The sequence below is a fragment of the Daktulosphaira vitifoliae genome, unplaced genomic scaffold (genome assembly GCF_025091365.1).
Source record: "Daktulosphaira vitifoliae isolate Bord-2020 unplaced genomic scaffold, ASM2509136v1 Scaffold_1, whole genome shotgun sequence".
NCBI classification, from domain to species: domain Eukaryota; kingdom Metazoa; phylum Arthropoda; class Insecta; order Hemiptera; family Phylloxeridae; genus Daktulosphaira; species Daktulosphaira vitifoliae.
The window spans coordinates 19,658,593-19,685,969 of NW_026099572.1; the positions used below are offsets into that span (position 1 = coordinate 19,658,593).

General features: G+C 26.1%; 3 protein-coding genes across 27 annotated transcripts; 2 read left to right on the forward strand and 1 right to left on the reverse strand.

The window, feature by feature from the left end:
* The first annotated feature begins 8 nt into the window (after positions 1-8).
* Positions 9-13,100, forward strand: LOC126896519 (phospholipase A1 VesT1.02-like). Its single transcript, XM_050669414.1, has 7 exons — positions 9-588; positions 724-928; positions 1,614-1,756; positions 1,886-2,176; positions 2,251-2,430; positions 12,525-12,762; positions 12,830-13,100. Exons 2-7 carry the CDS (start codon positions 792-794, stop codon positions 12,882-12,884), a joined length of 1,044 nt encoding a protein of 347 aa, XP_050525371.1. The 5' UTR covers positions 9-588; positions 724-791; the 3' UTR covers positions 12,885-13,100.
* Positions 9,928-10,550, reverse strand: LOC126896548 (uncharacterized). The gene is made up of 2 exons (XM_050669450.1): positions 10,445-10,550; positions 9,928-10,375 (listed from the first exon to the last, which is right to left on the reverse strand). The coding sequence occupies exons 1-2, from the start codon at positions 10,455-10,457 to the stop codon at positions 9,930-9,932; spliced, it is 459 nt and encodes a 152-aa protein (XP_050525407.1). The 5' UTR covers positions 10,458-10,550; the 3' UTR covers positions 9,928-9,929.
* A 407-nt stretch (positions 13,101-13,507) lies between the features above and the next one.
* On the forward strand, positions 13,508-17,325 carry LOC126896512 (uncharacterized). Of its 25 annotated transcripts, XM_050669379.1 has the most exons (9): positions 13,508-14,413; positions 14,472-14,537; positions 14,825-14,884; positions 15,691-15,750; positions 15,996-16,055; positions 16,303-16,362; positions 16,610-16,669; positions 16,940-16,978; positions 17,143-17,325. In XM_050669379.1, the coding sequence occupies exons 1-9, from the start codon at positions 13,546-13,548 to the stop codon at positions 17,226-17,228; spliced, it is 1,359 nt and encodes a 452-aa protein (XP_050525336.1). In that variant the 5' UTR covers positions 13,508-13,545; the 3' UTR covers positions 17,229-17,325. The 25 variants fall into 25 exon arrangements, with proteins under 25 accessions (XP_050525336.1, XP_050525337.1, XP_050525340.1 ...); XM_050669380.1 differs by lacking the exon at positions 16,940-16,978; XM_050669383.1 differs by lacking the exon at positions 16,303-16,362.
* Positions 17,326-27,377: the final 10,052 nt, after the last annotated feature.

A 27,377-nucleotide genomic window follows, 5' to 3' on the forward strand; every position in this document is an offset into this window, starting at 1 on the left:
GGCGTGGTATCCCATGTTCCTCACCTAGATATTCATATTTTAGGAAAACAATATTTTATAATAAGTAAAGAATTTTAGCATTTAATAAGCTATCATTAGCTTACTATTAATAGAGTTGCTAAAATTATTTAAAAGACAACTAAACTTTTTTTTTCAGTTCACTGATTTTATGATTTATGTCAACGGTTTATAGTTACATAGAGAAATGTAACAGATTTACTCCTCACGGTGTTTTTACGACTCTTCTCTATTAGGCAAAAATAACAATTGAGAAATTGGCGTACATTAATCCATTATTTGGTTATTTCAAAGGATTTAATCAAGTATACATTGAAATATTTTCACTACGTCAAAATAAAAAAAACATTTGAAACAAGTGTTTCACCATATAAATTATATACAAATAATGATTATTTGAGATCAGTTATCCGACTAAAATTAATACTCAACAAACAAATGTGATTTGAAATTTACTCACTCATTTTTTATTTTCATCATTAATAAAAAACAGATTTTCCAACAGTAAAACAGATTAAACGAACGTATCAAGTTGATTGAAATTAATTGTGAAATTCCATAAAGATAGTGGTAAAGTCAATTTTTTTAATTGTATATTTATTTTAATTTTATCAATTTCAGAGATATTTTTAGTTTTTTTAATTTAGAATATTTAAAAATAATTTTTCTTGTAATTTTTAATATATTACAATTAGTGTTTTTTAGTTTGATTATCAAATTCTTAAAATTCATTCGCCATTGAGAAAAGACTATTGGAAGGTTTTATAAGAAATATGATTAATATTATTTTTAAATTATCAACTATTTTGCTGTCAATAAATAATATTGTTTCTTCATTCAATCCATTGAAACAATTTTGTTCATTTGTTACACCAAACAGTGATTCAGTGTATTTCTACTTATATACAAAGTAAAGTATTGGTTATGTATGAAAATTATTGATAATAGGTACATTTTAGAAGACCCACAAAAACACAAAAAATTACTAAAATAAATAAATAATTTTAATAATTAAATATGTGCGGTTACAATTATGATTCTTAATATAATTATATCCAAAATCATAAATATTATTTGACCAAGTTAAATTTAAGAGAAAAATAAGTAATTACGAATTTCTATGTGGATTTACTTAAAATAACTATTTAAATTTCTGTACATGTAACTGCAATTTATGTGGTAATTTGAATTTTAGCCTGTTTAATTGGTTTATTTTAAATCTATAGTTAAAATAAATTGCTTAATCATAACTAAAAAATATAAAGAGATGAACACATAAATTGTAAAATATTGTTAATTTAATTTAACGCTCAATAGGGTAATAAAGTATACATTACCAGTAATTAAATTACTAATATATAACAATAAGTACACAAAGTACTAAAAATAAAAATAAACATTAGCATGTAAATTGTCTACTAAAACAAAATGTTTGTAATAATTATATTATAGCCTCGTGGTACAAAATTACATTAATAGTTTAATTATTATATAATTTATACATATAAATTTAAAAATTTAAATAAATTTTTAATGTTGATATTATGATACTTAAAAACTATTTAATTAATAGTTTTCATAAAAATTTTGTTTAGAAATATTGAAAATATTGCTATTAAGCCAGATATAGAATCAATTAAAAATGCTCCATTTACTAATGGCTCTGATACACTTAATGTTGTTGTTCATGGATTTGGATCCAGTAGTCAAATGCGCAATATAATTGCAGTGCGTAGAGGTAGAAAGTTATTAACTATATTTTAAAATTTACCTCAATATTATAAAAGCATAGTAATAAATATTTTAAATCAATCCAAAATGTCATCATTAACCATTTAGATTATTAACCCTAGCTTTAAATTTTTAGCCTATTTAAATGGAACGGTTGAACGAAATGTGATAATGGTAGATTATTCAAAAGTTACTGGTCAAGTTTCTTCATCAAATATAGTGACTTATGGAATCGAATATTTACAAGCTGTATATTGTGACTTACCAATAATATCCAAAGCAATAGCCAATATTATTGAAATAATATTAAATACACGATCCGAGATTAAAAAAGTACATTGTGTTGGTCATAGTTTAGGAAGTCACATCTGTGGTGAAATGGGTAATTTATTTAAAAAAAATGGAAATAAAATCTATAGAATAACTGGTACGAAATTTTTTTTTCGGTAGTTATGATTTTTTTGATTATTTTATTATTTACGTTTATTTTTATGTAATCAGCATTAGACCCGGCCGAGCCATTATTTAAATTGAGTCCAAAAATTACTAATCAATGTGCTAATTTTGTTGATGTATATCACACAAATATTGGCCATAAAGGATTCACCAATCCATTGGGGACTATAGATTTTTATATAAACAATGCCGTTATACAACCTGGATGTGTCAAGGATAGGTCTTGTAAGTCAAAAATATAATTTTAATTATAAGACAACTATTTATTTAATATGAAATACATCATAGCATAGTAAAAAACGGTAGTACAATGAGGTCGCGGCATAGTTGGGACAGCTTATGATATCTGACAATGATTAAAATTACAATCATAAGAAACGCTATAATGCAAATCTGTAGATAGTGTTTAATTTTAAAAAATTGGTGAATTACTCCAAAAATAAAATTAACTCCTATTTCCTTCATTATTTCTAATTAGCAGTTCTATGATTTATGTAGTATCATATTTTAATACATGTAGTAAATGATACATATGTTTAATAAAAACATATCACCAAATCAGTGTTCCCCGTGGATAAGATAAAAAAAATAATACTTGGTGAATACTTTTGGTGATACAAATATTCCAATACATAAAATATTAGTATTTANCCTTACACAAGATTCAACCACCCTCGTACGCATTCCATAAAACGCTCACGTAAAAGATTTTATCACATTAACCAATCAAATACAACAAAAAATATGTATTTATAGAATCTCACCAGAGATCGCTAAACCAGTTTTGCGGGCTATAAAAAGGCCATTTTTACCCAAATTCGCGCGTTTTCCAATGCTTTCCCTTAAGCTCTCCAATGACGACGATGCTCTTGGGCTCTCCAGCGCTCACTCTCACTTTCAAACAACTACGATTACGTGTCTCTCTGGAGTTCTCAATCAACATACACAAATGGAATTTGCGTGAGTGTATGGTTCGCTCTTGGTTACAATTCTATATCAAATCTACACTGTTTTTATATTTCATTTCTAATCGCTAGGATTTAAAACGAATATTATAAATCTTATTTTTGGTGAATACTTTTGGTGATACAAATATTCCAATACATAAAATATTAGTATTTATTTAATTTTTAATATATATACACACTTCAAAAAATACATGATTAGATTGTATTGTGTCTATTACTTATTGAAGCACCACAACCTGGCTGGACAGAGTACTATCACAATAATATCATAATCAAGATTTCAACTAATCATAAGCGTTCTCTGAAGTGTGTCTTTACTAGTTGACTAGCCAGTCTGATCTCAGCCACAGTGAGGGTCAACAGAGTGTAGGACACTAACATAACTTATTGTGCATAAATCTATAGTACAGTCGCACCTAACCTAGGACGTCCTTCAGGTGACTTAAAAAAAGTAGGCCACATATCATAAGGGTCTTTGCATAAAGATAAAGATATTTGAGGTTTCATGTTGGTAGAAACAGCTACAAAATACAAATAAATCAGAGTCGAAATATTATACCAATCACCTAAGCAATTAGAAAGTGTCTCTCCACTTGTCGACCAGATAGACTGATCTGAGCCACAGTACAGGCCATTGGAGTGTAGGAAACTAGTATAATCTATTGTGTAAAGAATTGAAACTGAGCTTGCATCTACCCTAGATCACTATATGGACGACAGAAAAGACGTAGGCCTCTTGGAATTAGTTCATTACTCAGGACAGTTATGTTGTTTAGAATTTCTTTATTGGTTTTATAAATTATTAAATTATAAATATATTAGTGTAAAACACCACACACAAAGTTAAACAGTATATCACATAAATATACTAAAGGGTTTTACATAAAATACCAGAGGTATAATAAATTTAAGTTTCACCTTAAGTAGATTTAATATAGAGTTATACTAGAGAAATAGTTACACACGAGTTAATAAAAACATAAATCTTATAATTTCAAAAGCGTAAACCGACCCATATACATACACATCGACAATAGTGACATCAACTACATGATTCATCTCAACAGAATATCTGTCTTATCAGGATAATTAGAGGTAAGTGAAAACATTTATTTAAATAACAAATTTATAATGAACCCTTCATCGAAGGATTTTTAATAATAAACAATTAGAGTGACAAAGGTTGTCGAAAACAAATGAAGTAGATTAATTGTATAAAGAAGTATAATATTCGTAAATTAACAGAAATTCGTGTATAAATTTTTATGCAGCGACTAAATAGTAATCTTTCATACATCTTGAGTAATCTTTCATCTTACTCATATACAGGGTGGCCCACCACTCACTAACAACTTAAATAACTTTTGATCCAGTTAATATTTTTAGCTGATTTTTTTTTTAAATAATAGTTATACGTTATAGCTAAATCTCAATAATTAATCTTTTTACATTTTATTAAAAATATTAATTATTTTTAAATTTTAAATAAAAAGTAAAAAAAAAATCTAAGATAGCTATTTTGTAGAGTAAAATTTAAGAAAAATTTTAGTAAAAAAATATCTTATTAATATTCTATAGTAAATATTCTGTAGCGTTTTGAAGTTTGTGAAAATTTGAATTTTCATGTATTATTTTACGGTATTAAACATTGAAATACGTATTTAGAAAAGGACAGAAGAAAACGCTATCTTTTCAATATACTTTTGAATGAGAGTGATAAGTAATAATTGCCTTATCTAATTTCTTATCATGGTATTAATGCCAAGTTTGTAATGTATACACATTATCATCATATGTATACACAGTAATCATGAAAAGATAGCGTTTTCTTCTGTCCTTTTCTCAATACGTATTTCAATGTTTAATACCGTAAAATAATACATGAAAATTCAAATTTTCACAAACTTCAAAACGCTACAGAATATTTACTACTCAATATTAATAAGATATTTTTTTACTAAAATTTTTCTTAAATTCTACTCTACAAAATAGCTATCTTAGATTTTTTTTTTACATTTTATTTAAAATTTAAAAATAATTAATATTTTTAATAAAATGTAAAAAAATTAATTATTGAGATATAACTATAGACCTAACGTATAACTATTATTTAAAAAAAAATCAGCTAAAAATATTAACTGGATCAAAAGTTATTTAAGTTGTCAGTGAGTGGTGGGCCACCCTGTATATCAGATGCGTTTATAAAGACATACATACCCCGAGATCTCTGTCTATTTCATTCTATTATAGTCACTGCCCAATGCCTCTAGCCACTCTTACTTTCTTTATAACAACCACTAGCAACTGTCTTATCTTTTTCCTTATTACCCGCATACCTTATACTTTTCATTTTTATTTATTAAATTTATAAGTATAATATATAAATAAATATCTATTATAGCAATTCAATTTAATAATGACATAAATATATAATAATTTAGTATTGTAATTTTTACGAAGAACTTATAAAAAAAACTATAAAGTAGTTGTTACTTTTATGACACATGAGATTAAATATTGAAGGGCACGATACAAAATTTTTAATTTGAGTTTAATTATGAATAAATGTTCTACAAAGAATTTTCATCAAAGCCAAAATATTCTCTTCTAAACAAATTTTCTGCGCTGATTTCAAATTTGCCATTAGATTTTATCTATCACCACTAATATTTGATATAATTAATAATTAGTATTATAAAAACGAGTATTAACATCTAAAAAAAGCTAAAATTTATTACCATGACTTTTAGCTCAAATTGAAAGTTTGAAATTAACGCGTTATTTTTGACTATCGGTTTGACATCGGTACCCAGATGCTTTAAATAGAAAATTTTATGAGAATTGAAAAAATGGTATTGTTAGGATTAATATGCAATTAGGAAATTTTATAATTACAGTTTATAGTAAGTTTATGAGTAAAGCTCAATATTTTTTGCTTTATATGGTAATAGATCACTTAAATAGAAATCACATTAATCATTTCTATGTAACTTTTGGTGATTAAAGAGATTCTTTAATTGAAATATTCAGAATTTAATTCATTTTAATGACTTACTTTAATAATAGAAACCAATCAAAAAGCTGTTAAAAATATAGACACAATTGAGTATATTATTTAGTTTGATTATAATTGTAAAAATCCATTGTTAAACTCAGATGAAACTATAAATAATTTTTTTTGGAAATTATTTATACAAATAGAGTTAAAAAATCTATAAAATACACTGAAAAATTATTTAATTTTATAGTTGAAACCTATTATCATATCAAACCTAATTCGGGACTAAATACTTTTAAAATATTATAAATGAATGATATTAATTGTCTGTATAGAGAACATGGGCTAAGTAACTGTTTAATTGATAAACTAGACTTTTTTTTTCAATTTTTTAGGTTAAAATCTTAAACTAAATACGAATTATAATCATTTGACGTATTGTTGAATAAAGTAGATCAAGTGAGAGCTGAGAAAATAAATGACAGCCCCCAAAAAAAACTACATAACAAAATAATATTAACATAAATAAAAAAATCCTATTCACGAGGAGAGACTATGGTGATGGGAACCATTATATTTATTGAAGTTATACAATCTAAATGAGATAAAAATAAAATAATTAGTACAATTCTTTTCTAACTTAAAACTTAATCAAAATTATTCACTCTGACAGGCAGGCTCTCACCTCGTAAGCATTAATGACATAAGTTTCACCGATATGACAATCATATAAGATATATATAAAAATGTCAGACTTTCCAGATCACTTTCAAAAGTTAAGTGTAAAAGTAAATTTTTTGTGAAAAAGTTGAATCATCATTTTGAATCCCCTCCTATGGGCTGGTAAAGGGTTAAATTTATAAAAAAAATATACCAAATGATAGGTAATGACATCAAGCATCTATAAAAAAAAAATTATATTGATTTGTTCATTTTTAACAAAGTTATGGCAGTTTTTAGAAAAAAAAAATTGAAAAAATGAAGAAAATTAGCGATTTTTAAATTTGTAATTTTATTGGATATTTCCCCCATTTACGGGGAACTAGGGAAATTTTTTCAATTTTTGAGGGTAATGTCTTCGACTAGGTACGATTTGTGATCTTTTGACGTATCATTGAAAGAAATCGGTTCGGTGAGAGCTGAGAAAAAGTGGTAACAGACACAAAAAAAAATACATTATAGTAAAATTAATACCTTCTCAGCTTCGCATAGAAGCTAAATAAAATTTGTCTCGCCACCATTTTTTCTATGAGGAAATGGCTATCGAATTTTTTATGTAAAAATCACTGTTTAACATGAAATATTTTAATACTTAAACTGCCATAACTTTCTGAAAAATTAAAAATCGAAAAAATATTCCTTATTCAAATAAAAAGTAGCTTAACCAGCTTTTTCCATACAAACAATTAAAAACATTCATTTCTAATATTCTTAAAGTATTCATTGTCGAATTAGATTTGATATGATAAAAGTATTCAACTACAAAAGTAAATAATTTTACTTTGTAATTTATTAATTTTTAAAGCTATTTGTGTGTGCTAATACTAGTCTATAATATTCCAAATTTTTTTGTAACATGTTGCTATATAAATCATAAATTAAAAAAAAAAATGATTTTTAGTTTTACCTGAATTTAACGATAGACTTTGACAATTATAGTCAAATTTTATAATACGCTCAATTGAGTAAATCTTTTTAACAACTTTTTTTATTGGTTTTTTTAAATATATAATCATTAAAATTTATTAAATTCTGAATATTTCCATTGTAGAATCTTTTTAAATGCCAAAAGTTAATTAAAAATGATTACTATGATTTTTATTTAAGTGACCCATTACGATAAAAATGTAAAAAAATCGAATTTTTCTGATAAATGTACTGTATATAGTAATGATAAAATTCCCTGATTGCATATTAATCTTAACAATTTCATTTTTTTCTATTTAATAATGTCAATTTCAAACTTGCAAGTTGAGCTAAATATTATAGTAATAAATTCATTTTTTATTAAAACTTTCAATTTAAAAGACAGTAAAAAGTAGGTTCAAAGTGATTACTTTTAACATATTAAAAATCAAAATCAATAATAATTTGAAAACAATTAATTTTAAATATTATATAATATATAGTTAAAAGAATTACTAATCTGGGTATAATTAAGGAAATAGAAGTTTATGATGTTGCTTTTGTAATTATCCATCAATTTTTTAAAATTAAACACTATATACAGATTTGCATCGAAGCGTTTCTTATGATAGTGATTTTAATCACTGTCAGATTAAATCTATACTGGATCCAACTATGCAACGTCTCCACTATGCTGCGACCCCACTGTTAGTGATGAGCAAAACAAGAACAAGACCAAGACTATCAAAGTCTTGGTCTTGGTCTTGATAGCTGAGTCTTGGTCTTGGTCTTGCTTTGCTAACTCAGTCTTGGTCTTGGTCTTGGTCTTGCCAGTCTAGTCTTGATCTTGGTCTTGCTTATTTAGTCTTGTTCTTGTTGTGAGTCTTGTCACAATACTCTTGCAAAATCTTGCATTTATTTATATTTGTAAAAATTTTCTACTTAAAAGGTTTAAATAACGAAGTTACCTACTTCAGTTTGTAAATTCAAATTTAGTTTATATGCCATATGATTTTTAAGTTAGAACTTAATATTAGCATAAACAATATAAATGATTTTTTTATGAATAGTTTGGGGTATTAAAAAAAAATAAACAAATAAAATTACGTACAATTTCATTTTATTAATATTATAAATACATATTGTATTATATTTTAAATAAAGAGAAATGAAATTGAACATGGTCTATTATTGTAGTATCACAAAATATAAAATTTTGATATAACAAATAATAATAATAGGTATAATAATAATTACAATTAATAATAATAATAGTAATGTAGAGGGAATTGGTGTACAATGGATTTCTAATCATTTACATCGTGGTAATCCACGTTACAAAAAACAAACAATGGTATAGCAACTTCTATTACCAAAAAATTAATTATAAAAATAACGTTAAATTAGTATTTATTTTTTGGACATTGTTTCTGTCCAAGAGTTAATACATAAAAGCCACTGGGCAGATTCATAATTGAGCCTATTCCTATGTTTACGTATAACTAATGATGCCTTTGAAAAAAGTCGCTCGGCAGGAACTGATGTCGCTGTAATGGATAAGTAATTTCGAGCCATTTTCGATAATATTGGAAATTGACATTGATTTTGATTCCACCACTGGAGAATATCTTCATTACATCCAATTCTTGGCTGGCTAAAGTAAATATCTAATTCTCGTCTAGAATTTTGAAGAGATGTAGATATAGACGTAGACGAGTATAATTTATTGAAATCTATGATATCTTCGTCATCTAAATCATATTCTTGACTGTCTCGAGTTGTCAATTCAGGCTCAATAGGTTCTTGATTTAAATATTTTTCGTACAACTCTTCAAACTTTTGAAGGCTTTCTTTTTTAATCTCTTTTACCCACGATGTCAGATCAAAAGTTTCAGCTTTGTGTCTGGAATTTAAAATAAGTACTACACAATAAATCCAATTGGTTTTTTTATAATGTTTAAGCATTTTATCTCTTGCTGCAATAAACCTTTCAATAAGTTATTCGTCTATTGAATTACGATTGATTTTATCATCCAATTGTTTTATGGTGCTCTCCACTTTATCAAGTAAAAGATTAAATGAAACAATAACCTGAGGGAGTGTAACATATTTTTCACCACCAAGTTTTGTAGTTAAAATGACCTAAAATTAATTAAAAACTTGTATACTTTTTCAAATATTATCCATTTATCCTCTGAAATTTGAAAATCGGTCAATTCTGGCACATTGTTGCATAGTGTAACAATTCCCTTTTTCAACTTCAAAGTTACCCCTAGCATATCATGAGTTGAGTTCCATCGAGTTGGACAATCTAAAATAGGACTTACGGTTGTGGATACACCTACTATTTCACATGTCAAATTAAATCTATTTTTCAACATTTCACTTCTTTTGATTTTGCAAAAAATAGAACGTAGTTTCATTAACGCAGTGCTTGAGTTGTTTACCTCTTCTAAACAGTTTTTCATAATGACATCTTCACTTTGCTCATTTTCTTCTTCATTCGAGCTATCCGCCATTTCATCATCACTTTCATTTTCATTTTGTATAGCTAGGGTTTTCATCAAATCTTGCACTCCTAAATTTAATATATGCGCAATGCAATGAAAATGTTGATTTTCTACATCAAAATCAGGTATTAATTTACCCAATTCATTCATAAATTTGGTGTTTGCAGACGCGTTGTCAACAGTTATGCCTTCTATTTTTTTTTCTAAATTAAATTTTCTTAAGCAGTTGTAAAAAAATCTGGCAATATCTTTTCCCGTGTGTTGACCGTGAGAGGGTACAAAATCAAGAACTGATGATTGATAATTCCATTCGTTATCTATAAAATGCACAGTTATTCCATAGAACGTTTTACCAGCTATAGATGTCCAGCCATCAATCGTGAAAGAAATATTAGAAGTACATTTTGACAGTGTATCCTTAACATGATCTCGAAGTTCTTCATATCGAGCTTTAACTTGACGTCGAAGAGTAAACCTATTGGGAAATGTGAAATTTAGGGAAATAAATTGAAAGTAATCACGAGTTTCTTTATCATCAAAAAAGGAGAAAGGTAGATATTTCTTAGTAATCCAATCGAATGTATATGCAGTAAAATTTTTAGTTATATGTCCCTGTAATGATATAAACAATAAATTTTAATAATTTGTATTTTCACAAACTATAAAAAGTAAATATGTAAAGTAATAATTTAAATATATTTTTAATTTTAACTGTTCTAAGTTTATAGTATCCCTATTTATCAAATGGTTTTGATTGTAAAATTTTTTTTTTTAACTAACAATGTTAAAGAAATCATAAAATGAAAGAAATTTGAATATAAAATTTTTGTATTATTAAATTACTTACTTCTGCCGTCAACACGGGGAATAACTTTCTGATTCATTCCTATGCTTCGCAATTAGATGTTTTTTCAGGCCGAATGTATTCCGGTTTGTCATTAATATGTTTTTTTCGCATAATTTACACACACCCACGAGTTTATTTTTAATCATTCTCTGATCGAAAAATTCATTGAATTTACTGTTCACAGTATTTTTAATGATTTCTGATTCTTTTTCCATTTTAATTACTCAGTTAATTTTCCAACAGAGACTGAAACCGTGCAGTTGCGTTTTTCAATGATCATCAATATGATTGCGCGCGGTCAATTTTTTCGGTACCTTTTTAGGTGTACGATCGCGCGCGCTATACTATTTGAATTTCTTTGCAATGTTGCCAAATTTATTGGTAAATCTATACGTACTGTAGCGATCTATATCTGCGTAATTATAAATAAATTAAATTATAAAAAATAAGACGTTATTAAAATAAAGTATTTTTTCACTTAAAACTGATGGCGTGATGTTGTCCGAATGGTAACGTAGTGGATGTGCGATCGGGGGGGACGCGAGTTCGATTCGCCTAGTCGGAAAATTTTTTTTGCATTTTAATTAATTTTTTTCATTGAATAATGAACATGGATATATTTATTTTATGAGTTTACCAGTCGCCGGTTTAATGTATCGATTTTTAAAACCGGTTTTAAATAATAATCGCTTTCTGTTCATAGACACAGTTTTTAAAAATTATTGGTTTTGATTAACAAAACCAAAAAAAACTGTTATAACCAGTTTTTATAAAACCAGTTTCAGTCTCCGCTTTAGAAGAAAACAAAAATTTTATCTAATTTTATCATAATGTTTGAAGCACGGAATATTTATTTTTAATATTCTTTAATTATATAAAATTAATTAATTACAATTGAATGACAATAAATTTTGAAACATGATTGTAAAATTTTAGGTTAATCGGTAACATCAGCTCATAGGTAATATTAATTTGAACAATACGCGTAATCAATAAAAATCAAAGTAAAATTTAATATTGTCGAATCTGTCATTAATAATCTTAACAATCTTAACCAACAACAATCTTTATTTTTTTTGCAAGAGTGCAATACTCTTCTAGTTTTATTCTTGTTTTTGCAAGATTCTTGCATTTTGAGTCTTGGTCTTGGTCTTGTTTTTGCAAGTCTAGTCTTGTTCTTGTTCTTGTCAATTAAATACAGTCTTGATGTTGGTCTTTCTGATATTATTACAGTCTATGTCTTGTTCTTGGTCTCGTAGAAATGCAAGACCAAGCCAAGACCGCAAGAACAAGAGTAATTTTGCTCATCACTACCCACTGTGCTGGGTTTTTTTTTTATATAGATATTTATGTATTATATTTTATAATAGATGACAAATCATTAGATTGTTCTCATAGATCAGCACTTCTATACTTTGCTAAGTCTGTTAATGATGATAATATAATGGCTAGCCCTTGTCCAGATATTATAAATATTGTGGCTGATAAAAGATGTCAATATTTGAAAATTGATGATAACAGTAAAAATGATTTGAATAATATTTGTATAATAAAATCAAAACAGTTAACAAAAAATGACGTGGCGTTTGGAGAACATGTACCATATAAGTATACTAAATAAATAAAAAATAAAATCATAATTATTTTGTAATTAAATATACTTTATTACATTTAGTGCATCTGGAATATATTTTTTGGAGATGGAAGAATTGCCATCAAGTGGTCTATAAGTTGTTTGAAATTATATAATTGCAAAATTCATGATAATGAAACTCAAAATTATCATTTTTAATAATTATGTTTAAGATATTGAAATATATTTTTTCTTCGATATTTAATTTTTTGAACACTTATATTTAAATAACTATTTAATTGTATAAATAAATTTAAGAAATAAATGAGTAATAAAATAAAATTTGTATAGCTATATGTGATATGAATATTAATTTAAAATTGTTTGTTTTTATTTATTAATAGTGATTGTCATTATTTTTGGTTCATTACTATTTGACAGTGATTTACGTCACTACCATATAAAACACTTCAATGTGATTCTGTTAAATTCTGCAATAATTTGCAAATTTATAATTTTACAATTTCTATGTTTATATTAAATTTCACTTAAATATTAAATAGAAATTCATTCAGGTTTTTTATAATTATTATTGTTTTTATATAATAAACGATTTTTATAAAAGAACATTTATAATTCTATCAATAGTTTTTTTGAATATATTTATATAAGGATGAATTTAAATTAGACATAAAAGTATAAATTCTATAAAAAAGCATTTAAAAACATATGTAAAAACATATTTTAAATTTTATGATCATTAAAACAAAATAGAAGCAACTTAACTTATTCCAGTTTTTAAAATATAAATACTGATTATGAAAAATTTGTATACTATTTTAATACTATTTATTATCATATTGTTCACTGAAACAAAATTCAATTCAAAATTCAATACTAATATTTTTAATAGTCTCATTAAAAATGATGGATGGAGAGATTTAAAAGATGTGACTTGTGTTCAATACTTGCATAATTCTTATTATTTAGATCAATTTCTTGTAAAAGCATATCCAATTAATTGCAACAAACAAATTCGTTTATTAACTATTTTTTTAGCATGTTCATACCTTAGTGATTTAAAAACACTATTTTTCATATTCGTGAAATTTGGAGAACACTGCAAGAGTTTGATTAAAAAAAGAAGTCCAATATCAGCTGGATATATTTGCGCTATAGAATTATTAAAAATTATACAAAAAGTGCCATCATTAGCAACATTAATGAAAGAAACACTTTATGTATTAGACTATCTGCATACTGAATCATGGAAAGTTGAGAAAAACAATACATTTGTTTTAGAAATATTATTATTAAATTTAGAAAACTTTATCAAAGAATTACAAAACAATCTTTTTATGAAAAATGAATCATCAATCTGTAAAAAGTTTTTAAGATATATTATATATTTTTTTAATAATAGAGATACTGACACAGAATGGGAATGTAATAAGTATTGCACATTTGTATCATGCGGTAACGAAAGGCTATGGCATGAATGGAATGAAGAATACAAACACAAAATTAATAATGACAAAACTATGCCGTTCTATGATTATCTCAGTCAAAAAGTCAATTTACTAATTAATTCCATAATTATAAAAAAATTTCATAAACTAGGGTTTCAGTATGATCGAAATTTCCTACAAATTGGAATACCCATACCAAAAGAGTCTACTGTTTATGGTAAGAATTCAAAAATAAATAATTTAAAATTATCTTAAAGCATATATTTTAAAAATAGATTTTGAATTGTTCACAAGACCTAATATAACTTTTGAAACAAGTCTAAGTGGATCACAAAGAAAAGGTATCATTTTAATTTTAATTTTAATATAAGCTACATAAATTTAAAATTATTGTAGTATTATTAAGTATTTATTTTTATTCCGATACATAATTTGAAATTTTATACAGATATAATTGCAACAAATATTTCCATAATATCATTTAGATATTTTTTTTTTTTAACGTTAGACTCACTTAGGAAAAAAAACTTTTTAGAAAATTTAGGAAAACTAAATAATGTTTTAACTCCAAATATGCGCAGTTTTAAAATTCAACTAGATATTCATAATATATTTTGAATTTTACTAGGAATTAAAAATCAATTTGAAAATCGATGGATATTAGAATTTATTGATTCATTTAATAAAGGTAAATTTTATTACTACAAATGGTTGCTTAAAATTCTAATTACATAAAAATGTCTTTATATTTCTGTATATCAAGTTTCATGGTTTTCAGTATTTAAGTTCTTTTTATTATTAATTTAAAATGGTATACCATTACTAGATGAGTATAACGCTATTTATAAAAAATAATTTAAAACAATATTAAAGCATATGTTTTAAATATAAATTTTATATTTTACACATCACCTAATAAATTTTCTGAAACAATTGATATTGTATCACAAAACAAAGGTATTATTTTAATTTTTAATTTTAATATAAGCCACATAAATTTAATACTATTGTGCTAATATTAAAAACTAATATCTCTTTGTTGTTCATTACACATTTTGAATCTTTTATTGAATATCATTATATCCAACAAATTTTCTATAATTTAAGTATTATTTAGATAAAGGATCTTCAAATAACAATCTTCTAGAAAATCTAATTTTTTAAAATAGTTGGACAAGAGAACTTACTGATTCATTTAATAAAGGAAAAATTTTAAACTATAAATGATATCTTCGTAGTTCTAGTAAAATGTCTTTCATAAATAATCTGTCTCCAAGTTCAATACCATTGTTATTAAATAGTCCAAAAATTTGGTAACTTCTCAAAATTATTTTTAATTACTCTAACTATTTTTAATTTATTAGAAAACCCATTAAAGCGTTTTTTAATTAATTTAATAAAGGAAAAATTCTTTAACATAAATGGTTGTATCAATGTTCTTGGTTCATAATAGAAGTATTTGTATTTCTTCATATTAAATAAATTTTTTTTTAGAATTTAATAATGTATCTCAAACCAATAAAGAAATACAATTAATCGATTTTCTGGGAAAAGGTAAAATTACTCATTTCTAGGTGAATATTATTATTTAATTTTGCAATTATTTCGAATTATAAAAAAATTAATTTTTTCATTTACTTTGTATTAACACATAATAGAAATATGAAATTTACAAAATAATAATTTAATAAGTTTAGTCATAAGTATTAAATCGTAGAAATCATTTAAAATGATTTCATCATAGTTCGAGTTAAATAATTTTCATTTGTATTTGTTTATAATAAATTAATTTTTATTAGATTTGGTTAATGTACCTGAAGCCAATAATGAAATGCAATTAATAGATTTTCTGGGAAAAGGTAAAATTACTCATTTCTAGATGAAAAATATTTTTTTAATTTTGCAATTATTTCAAATTATAAAAAAAAATAATTTTTTCATTTACTTTTTATTAACACATAATAGAAATATGAAATTTACAAAATAATAATTCAATAAGTTTAGTCATAAGTATTAAATCGTAGAAATCATTTAAAATGATTTCATCATAGTTCGAGTTAAATAATTTTCATTTGTATTTGTTTATAATAAATTAATTTTTATTAGATTTGGTTAATGTACCTGAAGCCAATAATGAAATGCAATTAATAGATTTTCTGGGAAAAGGTAAAATTACTCATTTCTAGATGAAAAATATTTTTTTAATTTTGCAATTATTTCAAATTATAAAAAAAAATAATTTTTTCATTTACTTTTTATTAACACATAATAGAAATATGAAATTTACAAAATAATAATTTAATAAGTTTAGTCATAAGTATTAAATCGTAGAAATCATTTAAAATGATTTCATCATAGTTCGAGTTAAATAATTTTCATTTGTATTTGTTTATAATAAATTAATTTTTATTAGATTTGGTTAATGTACCTGAAGCCAATAAAGAAATTCAATTAATCGATTTTCTGGGAAAAGGTAAAATGACTCATTTCTAGATGAATAATATTTTTTTTAATTTTGCAATTATTTCGAAATTAAAAAATTTAATGTTTTGATTTACTTTGTGTTAACACATAATAGAAATATGAAATTTACAAAATAATAATAACTTTAATAATTTTATTCATAAGTATTAAATCCTAAAAATCGTATAAATGATTTCATCATAGTTCTAGTTAAATAATTTGCCTTCGTATTTGTTTATAATAAATTAATTTTTATTAAATTTGATTAATGTACCTGAAGTCAATAAAGAAATTCAATTAATCGATTTTCTGGGAAAAGGTAAAATGACTCATTTCTTGATGAATAATATTTTTTTTAATTTTGCTATTATTGCTAGATAAATGAAAAAATACAAATTTTTTATTTACCTTGTATTAATATAAAATAAAAATATGAAATTTTAAATACAATAATTACGTTAATGAGTTCGATTTTTCATTAAGGATTAAATTCTGATAATTCATATGAAGATTTATTGGAGCCGATGGAAACGGACGAAAATAGAAAAAATTTTACCAAGTACCTTTAATCAGTAATATTATGTGTAATTGCCATTCTTATCAAATTGTGATTATATAATTATATTCAAATAAATATAAAAATAAAATAGTTTGTTTAAGTTTTGATGCGTTTTTAAAATTCTGTTGGTTTGATAGTGATGAGTTTTTTTTTATACTATATTTTATTTGAATACTCCTTTCCTACTGCATTGATTTGTTAAACAATACGATAAAAATGCCAAGTCGTATCTATTAGTTCTAAATAATAAAAAATTGATTACTTGCAGCTAATTACTCAAAGATAAAACTATATTAAACACATTTTTAGTTTTTAATCATTAATATTTTTAATATAGTTTTAATTATTAGTGTTAAAATATTGAAAGATTGTCCTCCATACCTATTATAAAGGGAGATGTGTTAAAAATTATGATTGTTGTAAAACAGTTATTAATGGTAAAAATGTCTATTATGTTATTAGATATTCTAGCCAATTAAATAAATTGTTTTATTTAATAATCAATCATTTATTGTAAATAAATACTATTTAGTTGAATAAAAGATATTCAAATACTTTGAAAGACATATTTTAGAATTATATTTTTTCCTAACTGTTTGTAAAATATATTTTTTTAATTTAAATGAATATAACATTAAATCAGAACTTAAAAAAACATATATTGTAATTTTAAAGACATAAAAAAGTTTGGGGGAGTATGATCAAATTAAAAATATTTAAGCACTATTTACTATTTTTAAATTATCAAAACATTTTTATTCCTTATTCGTGTTTTTTAATTTAGTTTTTTAGTTTTTTATTGTTATATTTTAGGTCAACTTGTAAAGTTATATTTGTGGGAGGGGTTGAAATAAATCAAAAATAAAAACAAAGGGTCTATTAAAGTAAATAATTAGTGGGTCAGTAGTCTAATATCAAAAATAGTGAGAGATAATTTAAATGTGTAAAAAGGATAAAATTATGAAATGGATAAATATTAGTATCTCGGTGTAATATTGAATAAATTATGTTAAATATTCCTTAAAGTTTCATAATTTTTCTTAATTGTTTATTACGCAATTTACTTTATATAGTTTGAAAGGATAGAACGAATTTCAAAAATAATGTCTATATAAACATTTTATCAAGGTGGTATTTTAGTGGCCCAATGTATCCTGACGCTGAAGCCTTGAAAAGATGCGGCATAATAATCACCAAGACAAAGTGTGATCTTGGAAGCTGAGGCTTTCTATTCTAATTGTATAATTAAAATGGGGAACTGCGTTTAGATGTTACTTAAAAATCTGTATAATAAGTAGATTTTACCCCATAATTAGCTGATAATTTTGTTTTTTAAATAAAGGAACCCTGTTTTGGCGATCTTATACCTTCATAATATGTGACAAACAACAAAATCATATTATATGCTAATATTATAACTGACATAATAATATTACAGGAGTACGTACGACATATAATCCTTGTTCATACAAAAAGTAATTTGAGTTTTAGTAATAAATATTTTTTAGCTTTCAATGTCAATTCAATAAGTTTACTAAAAGGAAAAAGGCTATCTGTTCAATAAATAATATTCTAGATACATGGTAAATTGAGATAACGACATACAAGTGATTTTTTAATAGTCACTCAATTTATCTTAAAATAATAATTATGTTAAGAAAATATTTTTTTGGTATTTTTTAGTTCAACTTTTCTTAATTTATCAATTATAATAATTTTTTAAATTCATTTCCTTATGTAAAAGGGATAAGAACACATCCACAGCCCCTCTGTCAGTCACGAACGGTGACTAATAAGGTATCCTCGGGTCGACAGAAGTTGTAAAATTTTGTCAAAATATATTAGAAGTCATGAACAGAACATAGGCAAATTGTTCAATCTCGGATTTACGCGAAAACAACAAGTGAGAGGAAATAAGATCGTAAAAAGTGTAATATTATATTTTTATCTATCATATTAACATAAATATGATGTTATCATTTGTACATGTATGCCACATAATATGATTATACAAGATCACCATAACAGTGTTCTCTTATTTAAAATATAAAATAACCAGTTAATTATGGGATAAAATCTACTTATTGTACAGATTATTAAGTATCGCCTACACGCAGAGCCCTCATTATAATTAACCAATTAAATTAGAAAGCCTCAGGTTCCAGGAACACGGTAGAGATCGCTGGGCTACCCCCTTCAGACTATAAAAAGCTATTTTCCCCCCGTCTAAAACAGTTCTTTCGGTGATTTTAAAATACACAAAAACTACGTCAATCTACTTAAGATTTCATTCTTCGGGACTTAGTTGTTTTAGCTTCGATGCGAAGCTGAGAAGGTATTGGTTTACTATGATGTGTTTTTTTTAGGCGCTATTGAAGTAGATAGTTTTTATATATTTTTTTTTTTATTTATTTTGTAATTTTTTCAGAATTATACATTACTTTTATATTTTTCTAGAGGGATTTTACTTAATAAATATTAAAACAATACAACAAGATGTACATTCTAAAATTTATTTTAAATAAATTTCTTAACGTATACAACTTAGAACTTTGTACTAATGAGTTTCTTCTCAAATTTTTAGAGTTTATATAATTGTGACAAGCAGCTTCTTTATATCATAGGGGGATTGCCTGTTACTGTGGTTGGTGTTGTTTATTTTATAGCACACAAAATGAAAATTAAAAGGAGGATAGAAAATAGGTACACCTGTTTATATATACGCAAAATACGAATATATATTTATAGTTCTGCAAGTAGAACTCTCAAAAGGTATAGGGAAAAGGGGGATAACTTACATACTAAAAGAATATTAATCTTTAGATAGGATACAATAGCAATATGAAAATATATGAATAACTTGTCTGATGACGGCTTTAGGATATCGGAGAGAGTGGCAAAGTAACTTATAATGACCGTAAACTAATAATGAACAATATCAAAAATGTCTATAAGCGATTAATAATTGTATGGTTGCCGATTACTAGAGGCGTAAGACGTGTGTACTGTGTTACGTTCAAAACAAACTATGACCCTCGTTGAGGAAGGGGCGACGGCCGAACATGGCACGAAACACGTTCGAACCGATCATACACGAGCGCTACAGATCCGCGAGGACGGGTATCAACTATTGCCACACTCTACCCAACAATTATCATATTGTCATTTTATATTCAAACTAATAAATATTTTCCTTTCTTTTTAACACGCTTATATTAGTTTCACCTGTATGTATGTATGTATGTATGTATGTATGTATGTATGTATGTATGTTTGTAACTCTCCAAACGCCACGCGTTATCGCATATTCCGTCGTCTAGACTAGACTGTCATAACGCATTCACCCCTCCCCACGCCTCGCTCACCACAAGACGGCACACTATTCCTATAAAAATTTATTCTTAGTTATCGTACCCGTACACGCATGCTTGTCATCAATATTATATATATATAAACAAATTTTTATTTTGACTGACCAATACCGCCCGCGTCTAATGCGCCTTACGTATATATATTTATATATTCCTACCACCGTTTATACCTCAGGTATAACGTTAGTCCGACCCGCCCGCCCACAAAATACGGTTATACCTAGTGCATGATACGTTTACGTACTTAAGTCGCTTTACTTGTATATATATATATATTCTAATTACTATTAAAATTTATTTATTAACACGCTTTATTTTAATTAAGAGATATAAAGTATTCATTCCGATTACGAGGGATGATTTCCGTATCGTCATTTTTCGTCACTACCTCCACGTTCCGGGAGTGAGTAATTTACGCGCCTGCTGCTTTCCTTGGATGTGGTAGCCGTTTCTCAGACTCCCTCCCCGGAATCGAACCCTGATTTCCCGTTACCCGTAACAACCATGATATTGATAGTAACTACTATCATAACATGAAACTAAAAAGTAAAAAATAAATATAGTTTAAAAAACTAAAAAAACACGCTTTTAAAGCACATCGAACTAAAAAGTTAAAAATAATTTTTAAAATAATTATGAACAAAAAATACTAGTATTATTGTGATAAAAGCGTGGGTGCTTTGTGCCATATTTTTCGTATATTGAGCGCCCGACGCTTTTATCACAATAATACTAGTATTTTTTGTTCATAATTATTTTAAAAATTATTTTTAACTTTTTAGTTCGATGTACTTTAAAAGCGTGTTTTTTTAGTTTTTTAAACTATATTTATTTAACACGCTTATATTAATTTTATCTGTATGTTCGTTTGTAACTCTCCACGCGCCACGTGTTATTATTCTCGAGTATTCCGTCGTCTATGGCTTTGAGACTAGACTGTCGTAACGCATTCCCCCACTCCGCTCATCACACGCCGACAACACTATTTCTGTATAATTTTATTTTTGGTTTTCGCACCCGTACATCCGTGCGTGTAATCAATATTATACAGGGTGATTTTTTTATCATAACCCACTCAATTACTTACAGAATAATAATAATTTTAAAATTTTTTTTTTTTCATTATTTTTAGTTACACATTATTCTTGAATTTTTAACTATGTAATACTTTTTAAGTTCATCCCTTATGCCTTGGAAGGGGGTCAACTTTGTTTTTTTAAATGGTAACACATATTTTTAATTTAATAAAATGTTTGAGTTTTTAATTTAATAGTAAATGGCATTTGAATTTTTAATATAACTTAATTCGTTTATTAGATATAATCATTTAAAGTTTCAAATTTTTGAATTAATATACAGGTATAATACACAAGGGATTACAAATATAGGTAGCTAATTGGTTTTTTATAACATCGATATTAGCAGGTACACAGCATTGTTATTATCAATTGTAGTAAGGCACATTGTTATGAGTTTATAAATACACTAACTGACAATACAGAAAGTATATCTATTGATAATCATAATTGATAATAAACAATCCGTGACTGAGACAGCAATGTCATAAAAATCCAATTAGCTACCTGTATTTACAATCCCATGTGTATTATACATGTATATTAACTCAAAATTTTGAAACTTTAAATGTTTATATCTAATAAGCTAATAAAGTTATATTAAAAATTCAAATGCCATTTACTATTAAATTAAAAACTCAAACATTTTATTAAATTAAAAATATGTGTTACCATTTAAAAAAACAAAGTTGACCCCCCTCCAAGGCATAAGGGATGAACTTAAAAAGTATTACATAGTTAAAAATTCAAGAATAATGTGTAACTAAAGATAATAAAAAAAAAAAATGTTTAAATTATTATTATTCTGCAAGTAATTGAGTGGGTTATGATAAAAAAATCACCCTGTATATATAAACTAATTTTTGTTGTAACACGGCCCCACTACAGTGTCACCTTTATTAGCCGTCGCTCTACTATGAGTATTTTTGACTGATAAATACCGCGTGCCATAAGCCACGGTGCAAAGTCCAGGAAGTGCCGCACGGCCGACGATGACCCGCCGCAAATGATATGATGAACTTTCTTCCCGTTGTTAAAGTGACAACGTCGATGATGTACGCCACGGGCTCCGGACATGCCGCACAACTGAACTCGACGATATGTACCCGCGTATCGTCGACATCAACGCTGATAACTTTTCGACGTCCTAGGATTATGCCAGACACCGCGTCGCTGACGCCATCGAAAGTGTCGCGATATTATGCGAAGATTATTATTAACTGTGTTTGATATATTTTCGTACCTAAGTCGCTTTTCTATATATATATATATACTAATAACTACTAAAATTTATATATTAATTCGCTTTATTCTCATTAAGAGATATAAAGTGCATTCATTCCGATTACGGGGCCTCAAATGAGTCCCGTATCGTCATTTTTCGACACTACCTCTATGTGCCGGGAGTGAGTAATTTGAGCGCCTGCTGCCTTCCTTGGATGTGGTAGCCCTTTCTCAATCTACCTCTTCAGAATCGAACCCTTATTCCCCGATACAACCATAATATTGATCCAGTTTATAACGATTATAGTCTTATACATAATATAATATTTTTATCCAAAAACATACATACGGAGCTATTTATGTAAAAAAAATTTAGTTTAAAAATAATTTTTAAACTTTTTAGTTAGATGTGCTTTATAAACGAGTTTTTAATTTTTTAAACTATATTTTTTTTAGCTACGATGCGAAGCTGAGAAGGTATTGGTTTTACTATGATATATTTTTTATTTTTGTTTGTTAACACTTTTTCTCAGCTCTCACTGAACCGATTTCTTTGAATGATACGTCCAAAGATCACAAATCGCATATTGTCAAAGATTTTACCCTCAAAAATTGAAAAAAATTCCCTCATTCTCCGTAAATGCGGGAGATTTCCAAAAAAATAAATATTTTTAAAATTGCTAATTTTTTCAATTTTTTCAATTTTTTTTACTTAAAACTTTTTTAAAAATTAACAAATCAATATAATTTTTTTTTATAGATGCATGATGTCTTTACTTATCATTAGGTATATATTTTTTTATAAATTTGACCCTTTACCTGCCCACAGGGAGGCTTTAAAATGGCAACTTTTTCACAAAAAATTAACTTTTGAAAATATCTTAAATTAAATCTTATGTAATATACTTTAATATTAAAAAAAATATTTTGGACTTTATTTTGTCTTCACGATGAAATGGTACTGAATGCTATTTTTATGTGAAAATTCTTAATTTTATATTTTACATTTTTAACTTTATAATGCTATAACTTATTGAAAAGTGTTTGGTTCAATATAATTTTCTTATAATAAATAATATTTATATTCCTCTTTCATTCGACGTACTTTTGTTTAAAATAACATAATTTTCCTTTATATATTTATTACACTTTTAAATCATAAAATTTTCAATCAGGATATAAATAAGGAAATAGGAGAACATATAGATTTTGGTGTAAATGAGGAACCATTTTTCACCATTTACGGGAAACTAGGTAAATTTTTTCAATTTTTGAGGGTAATGTCTTCGATTAGATACAATTTGTGATCTTTTGACGTATCATTGAAAGAAATGGCTTCGGTGAGAGCTGAGAAAAAGTGGTAACAGACACCAACAAAAAAAAAAAATAAAAATTAATAATAAAAAAAAAAAAAAACACCACAGTAAAATTAATACCTTCTCAGCTTCGCATCGAAACTAAAAAAATTGTCCCGAAATTCTACGTGCAAATGGTAGCTGTAGTTAAAAAGCATGCTATTTTTGTTTTCGAATTTAATTTATTTTTTGTTTATTTTAAAATACCTTATAAGGGTTTTGCCATAGTCTACTAATAAGTATAAAAGATACATGAATCTAATTTACATTAAATACAAATTTATACTCAATTTGATTATTTTGTCTCTTCAAAGTTAAAAAAAATTTTTTGAAAACTTGAAAATTTTTATAAAAAGTAGAACTTTACAACTTAACTTTTGGAAATGTTTCGGAAAATCTACGTCTTATAAATATAGATAATAAAATATCTTTTATGAACTAAAAGTTTTTCAAAAAAAAAAAATTTTATCAACAACCTATTTTCTATGTGCAAATGACAGTCAAAGTAAAACAAAATGTAGGATTTATTTTTGCTTATAGAATAATTCACCAATTTCTAATATAAAACACTATCTACAGATTTTCATTATAGCGTCTCATATAATAGTGATTATTATCACTGTCTGATATCATCTATGCTTGTCCCAACTATGCCACGTTCATATTGTGCCACGACACTTATGATACTTCAAAAATATCATTAGTTTGTTTATGTACTACTGTTTCTATGCGAGTTGCTATTTTCAACCGCACGGAAAATGTTGTAGGTTTTTCTAAGGCGATTCTAAAACGATCAAAGATTGTCTGTTTATTTGCAAGGAAAACTTCCCGCCTTTATTATTTGATACTTGATCGCAATAAGTATGTTTGGCGTTCTAATCATGATCTATATTAGAACAGTTGCCTATTGTTTGGAAAAATTCATTGGATTTATTTAAGTCACTGCCACATTGAGGTGAGCAATAGAGTTCCGAAACAGAAAAATCATTATTCTCATTATTGAATACTTTGTTAACTTAAAATAGTTGATGCATTGTTTTATAATAACTGCTGTACGATCACGTGCTCTACTACTTTGGTATAAGATAGTATAAATAATATAATTTTTTATGCTTAAAAAAGTCCATGGGTGAAATGTATTTCTGAAAAAAGAACTTTGACAATATCTCATTACTTAAGAAGTCTTTGAGTTCATGTTTACGCTATACTAGCCAATTTGTATTCCAAGCTATAATTATTCGTAATGTATGATTCATTACTTCTTTTTTTATAATTCTTAAACTTAAATTGTTTACTTTCTAACCTATCAAGTCTACTTGTCATATTTGTTAAAGATTTTGTTATATTTTTAGAGACTGATATAATTTCCATTAGATCAGGAATATCATTTTTAACCGGCTGTGTATTGGTTGTTTTTTAAGAAAAACGTTATTTTCATTGGAACTATCAACTATTTTAGCATAAGGAACATCTGATATTACAGTTTTCGCAGATTGGAGACGTTGTATTACGGATGTTTTTTTGGATGTTTTTTTGGTTGGATTTATTCTTTTGGTTTATTATAAGCTGAACCGCCTTTTCGATTTGTGGTGTAAGGTTCTCCGCAATTGACTTATTTTGATTTTGATTTCTTTAGTTTTTAGAAATTTTCTATTTTTTGTACTTCACCATATTTACACAGATAATTTTTTTATACGAATAATTTTGAGTATATCCAAAAGTTTGGCAGTTTTTACACTATGACACTCCTTTCTTTTCTTTGGAGGTTTATTTTATGATAACATAAATTATTGAAGTCATATATGACTTTATTGTAATCTTATGGGTCAAGATTTACGAAAAATGAAAGTAATTTTATTATTATTTTTTCGTTATTTTTGTCGTTAGAATTAATTTTTTTCTTAATTTGGATGTCAGTGATATTACTTGCATGAACATTTTCTGCTAGGGTTCTTTTAAATTAGTAAATTTCAGTGTCGGGATGTAATTCTCTGATTACATTACGAAACTTCTTTTTTGTTTTTAATTGATCACTTTGATACTCAATTTTTATTCAAGTAATTTTAAAGTACGTCTGAACTGGTGTTTGTCACTAGTCATAATTTTAATATTATAATTATTAATAGTTTTTAACTGTTGCTCATGACTTATGGCTCCTTCACAAACAAAATTATTCGTCGATATTTTTTACACCGCAGGCAGTAATTATAATTTCATACATGTTCATTGTTGACAAAAAATGGTGGCACAAGACGTTGACCTAAATTACTGTTAGTATAACTATCATTTTTTCATAGTAAGCAAAAAAATTTTTCGTTATTATATATTTGTTAAACAATACGTACACATTCGACACTATAAAGCGAAAAATACATGTTACTCGTTTAGTAAATGAATCGTAACTNTCGACACTATAAAGCGAAAAATACATGTTACTCGTTTAGTAAATGAATCGTAACTAATTACTCTAATTAAAACTATAAATTACTAAGGATTTATTCATATATTAAACTTATAAATCAAAGAAATACTAAAAAGGATAAATCTAAGTGAAAGATAATAAACCTCCACTTACACGATTTCTGACCTCATCTATGCACAAACCAGCAGTCCTCATATCACACCCAATTACATACAATCACCTCTTTTTTGGACTATCTCATCCTTTTTTTCCTTCAAAATTCATTTCCATTCTTACAACTTCATATTTTTCTTTCCTCATAATACGACTATCTAAGGCTATATTCTCTCATCTTATGAGATAAGGACTACTCCTATGGTTCATCACATATTCATTTCTTATCTTTTATCATCACCCACTCATCTATCAAGGCATCTTCATCCCCATTATTTTTCATTATCTGCTCTATTTTATTGGCAAATTCCAATAACACTGTGAACCATACAACATAGATGGTCTCACTACAGTCAAATAAAACTTACCCTTTACCTTTATTGGGTTTTTCCTACCACACAAAACACCTAAAATTTCTCTCCATTTTTAGCTTCGATGCGAAGCTGAGAAGGTATTAATTTTACCATGATGTGTTTATTTTTTTATTTTTTTTATTTTTTTTTTGTGTCTGTCACTACTTTTTCTCAGCTCTCACTGGACCGATTTCTTTTAACAATA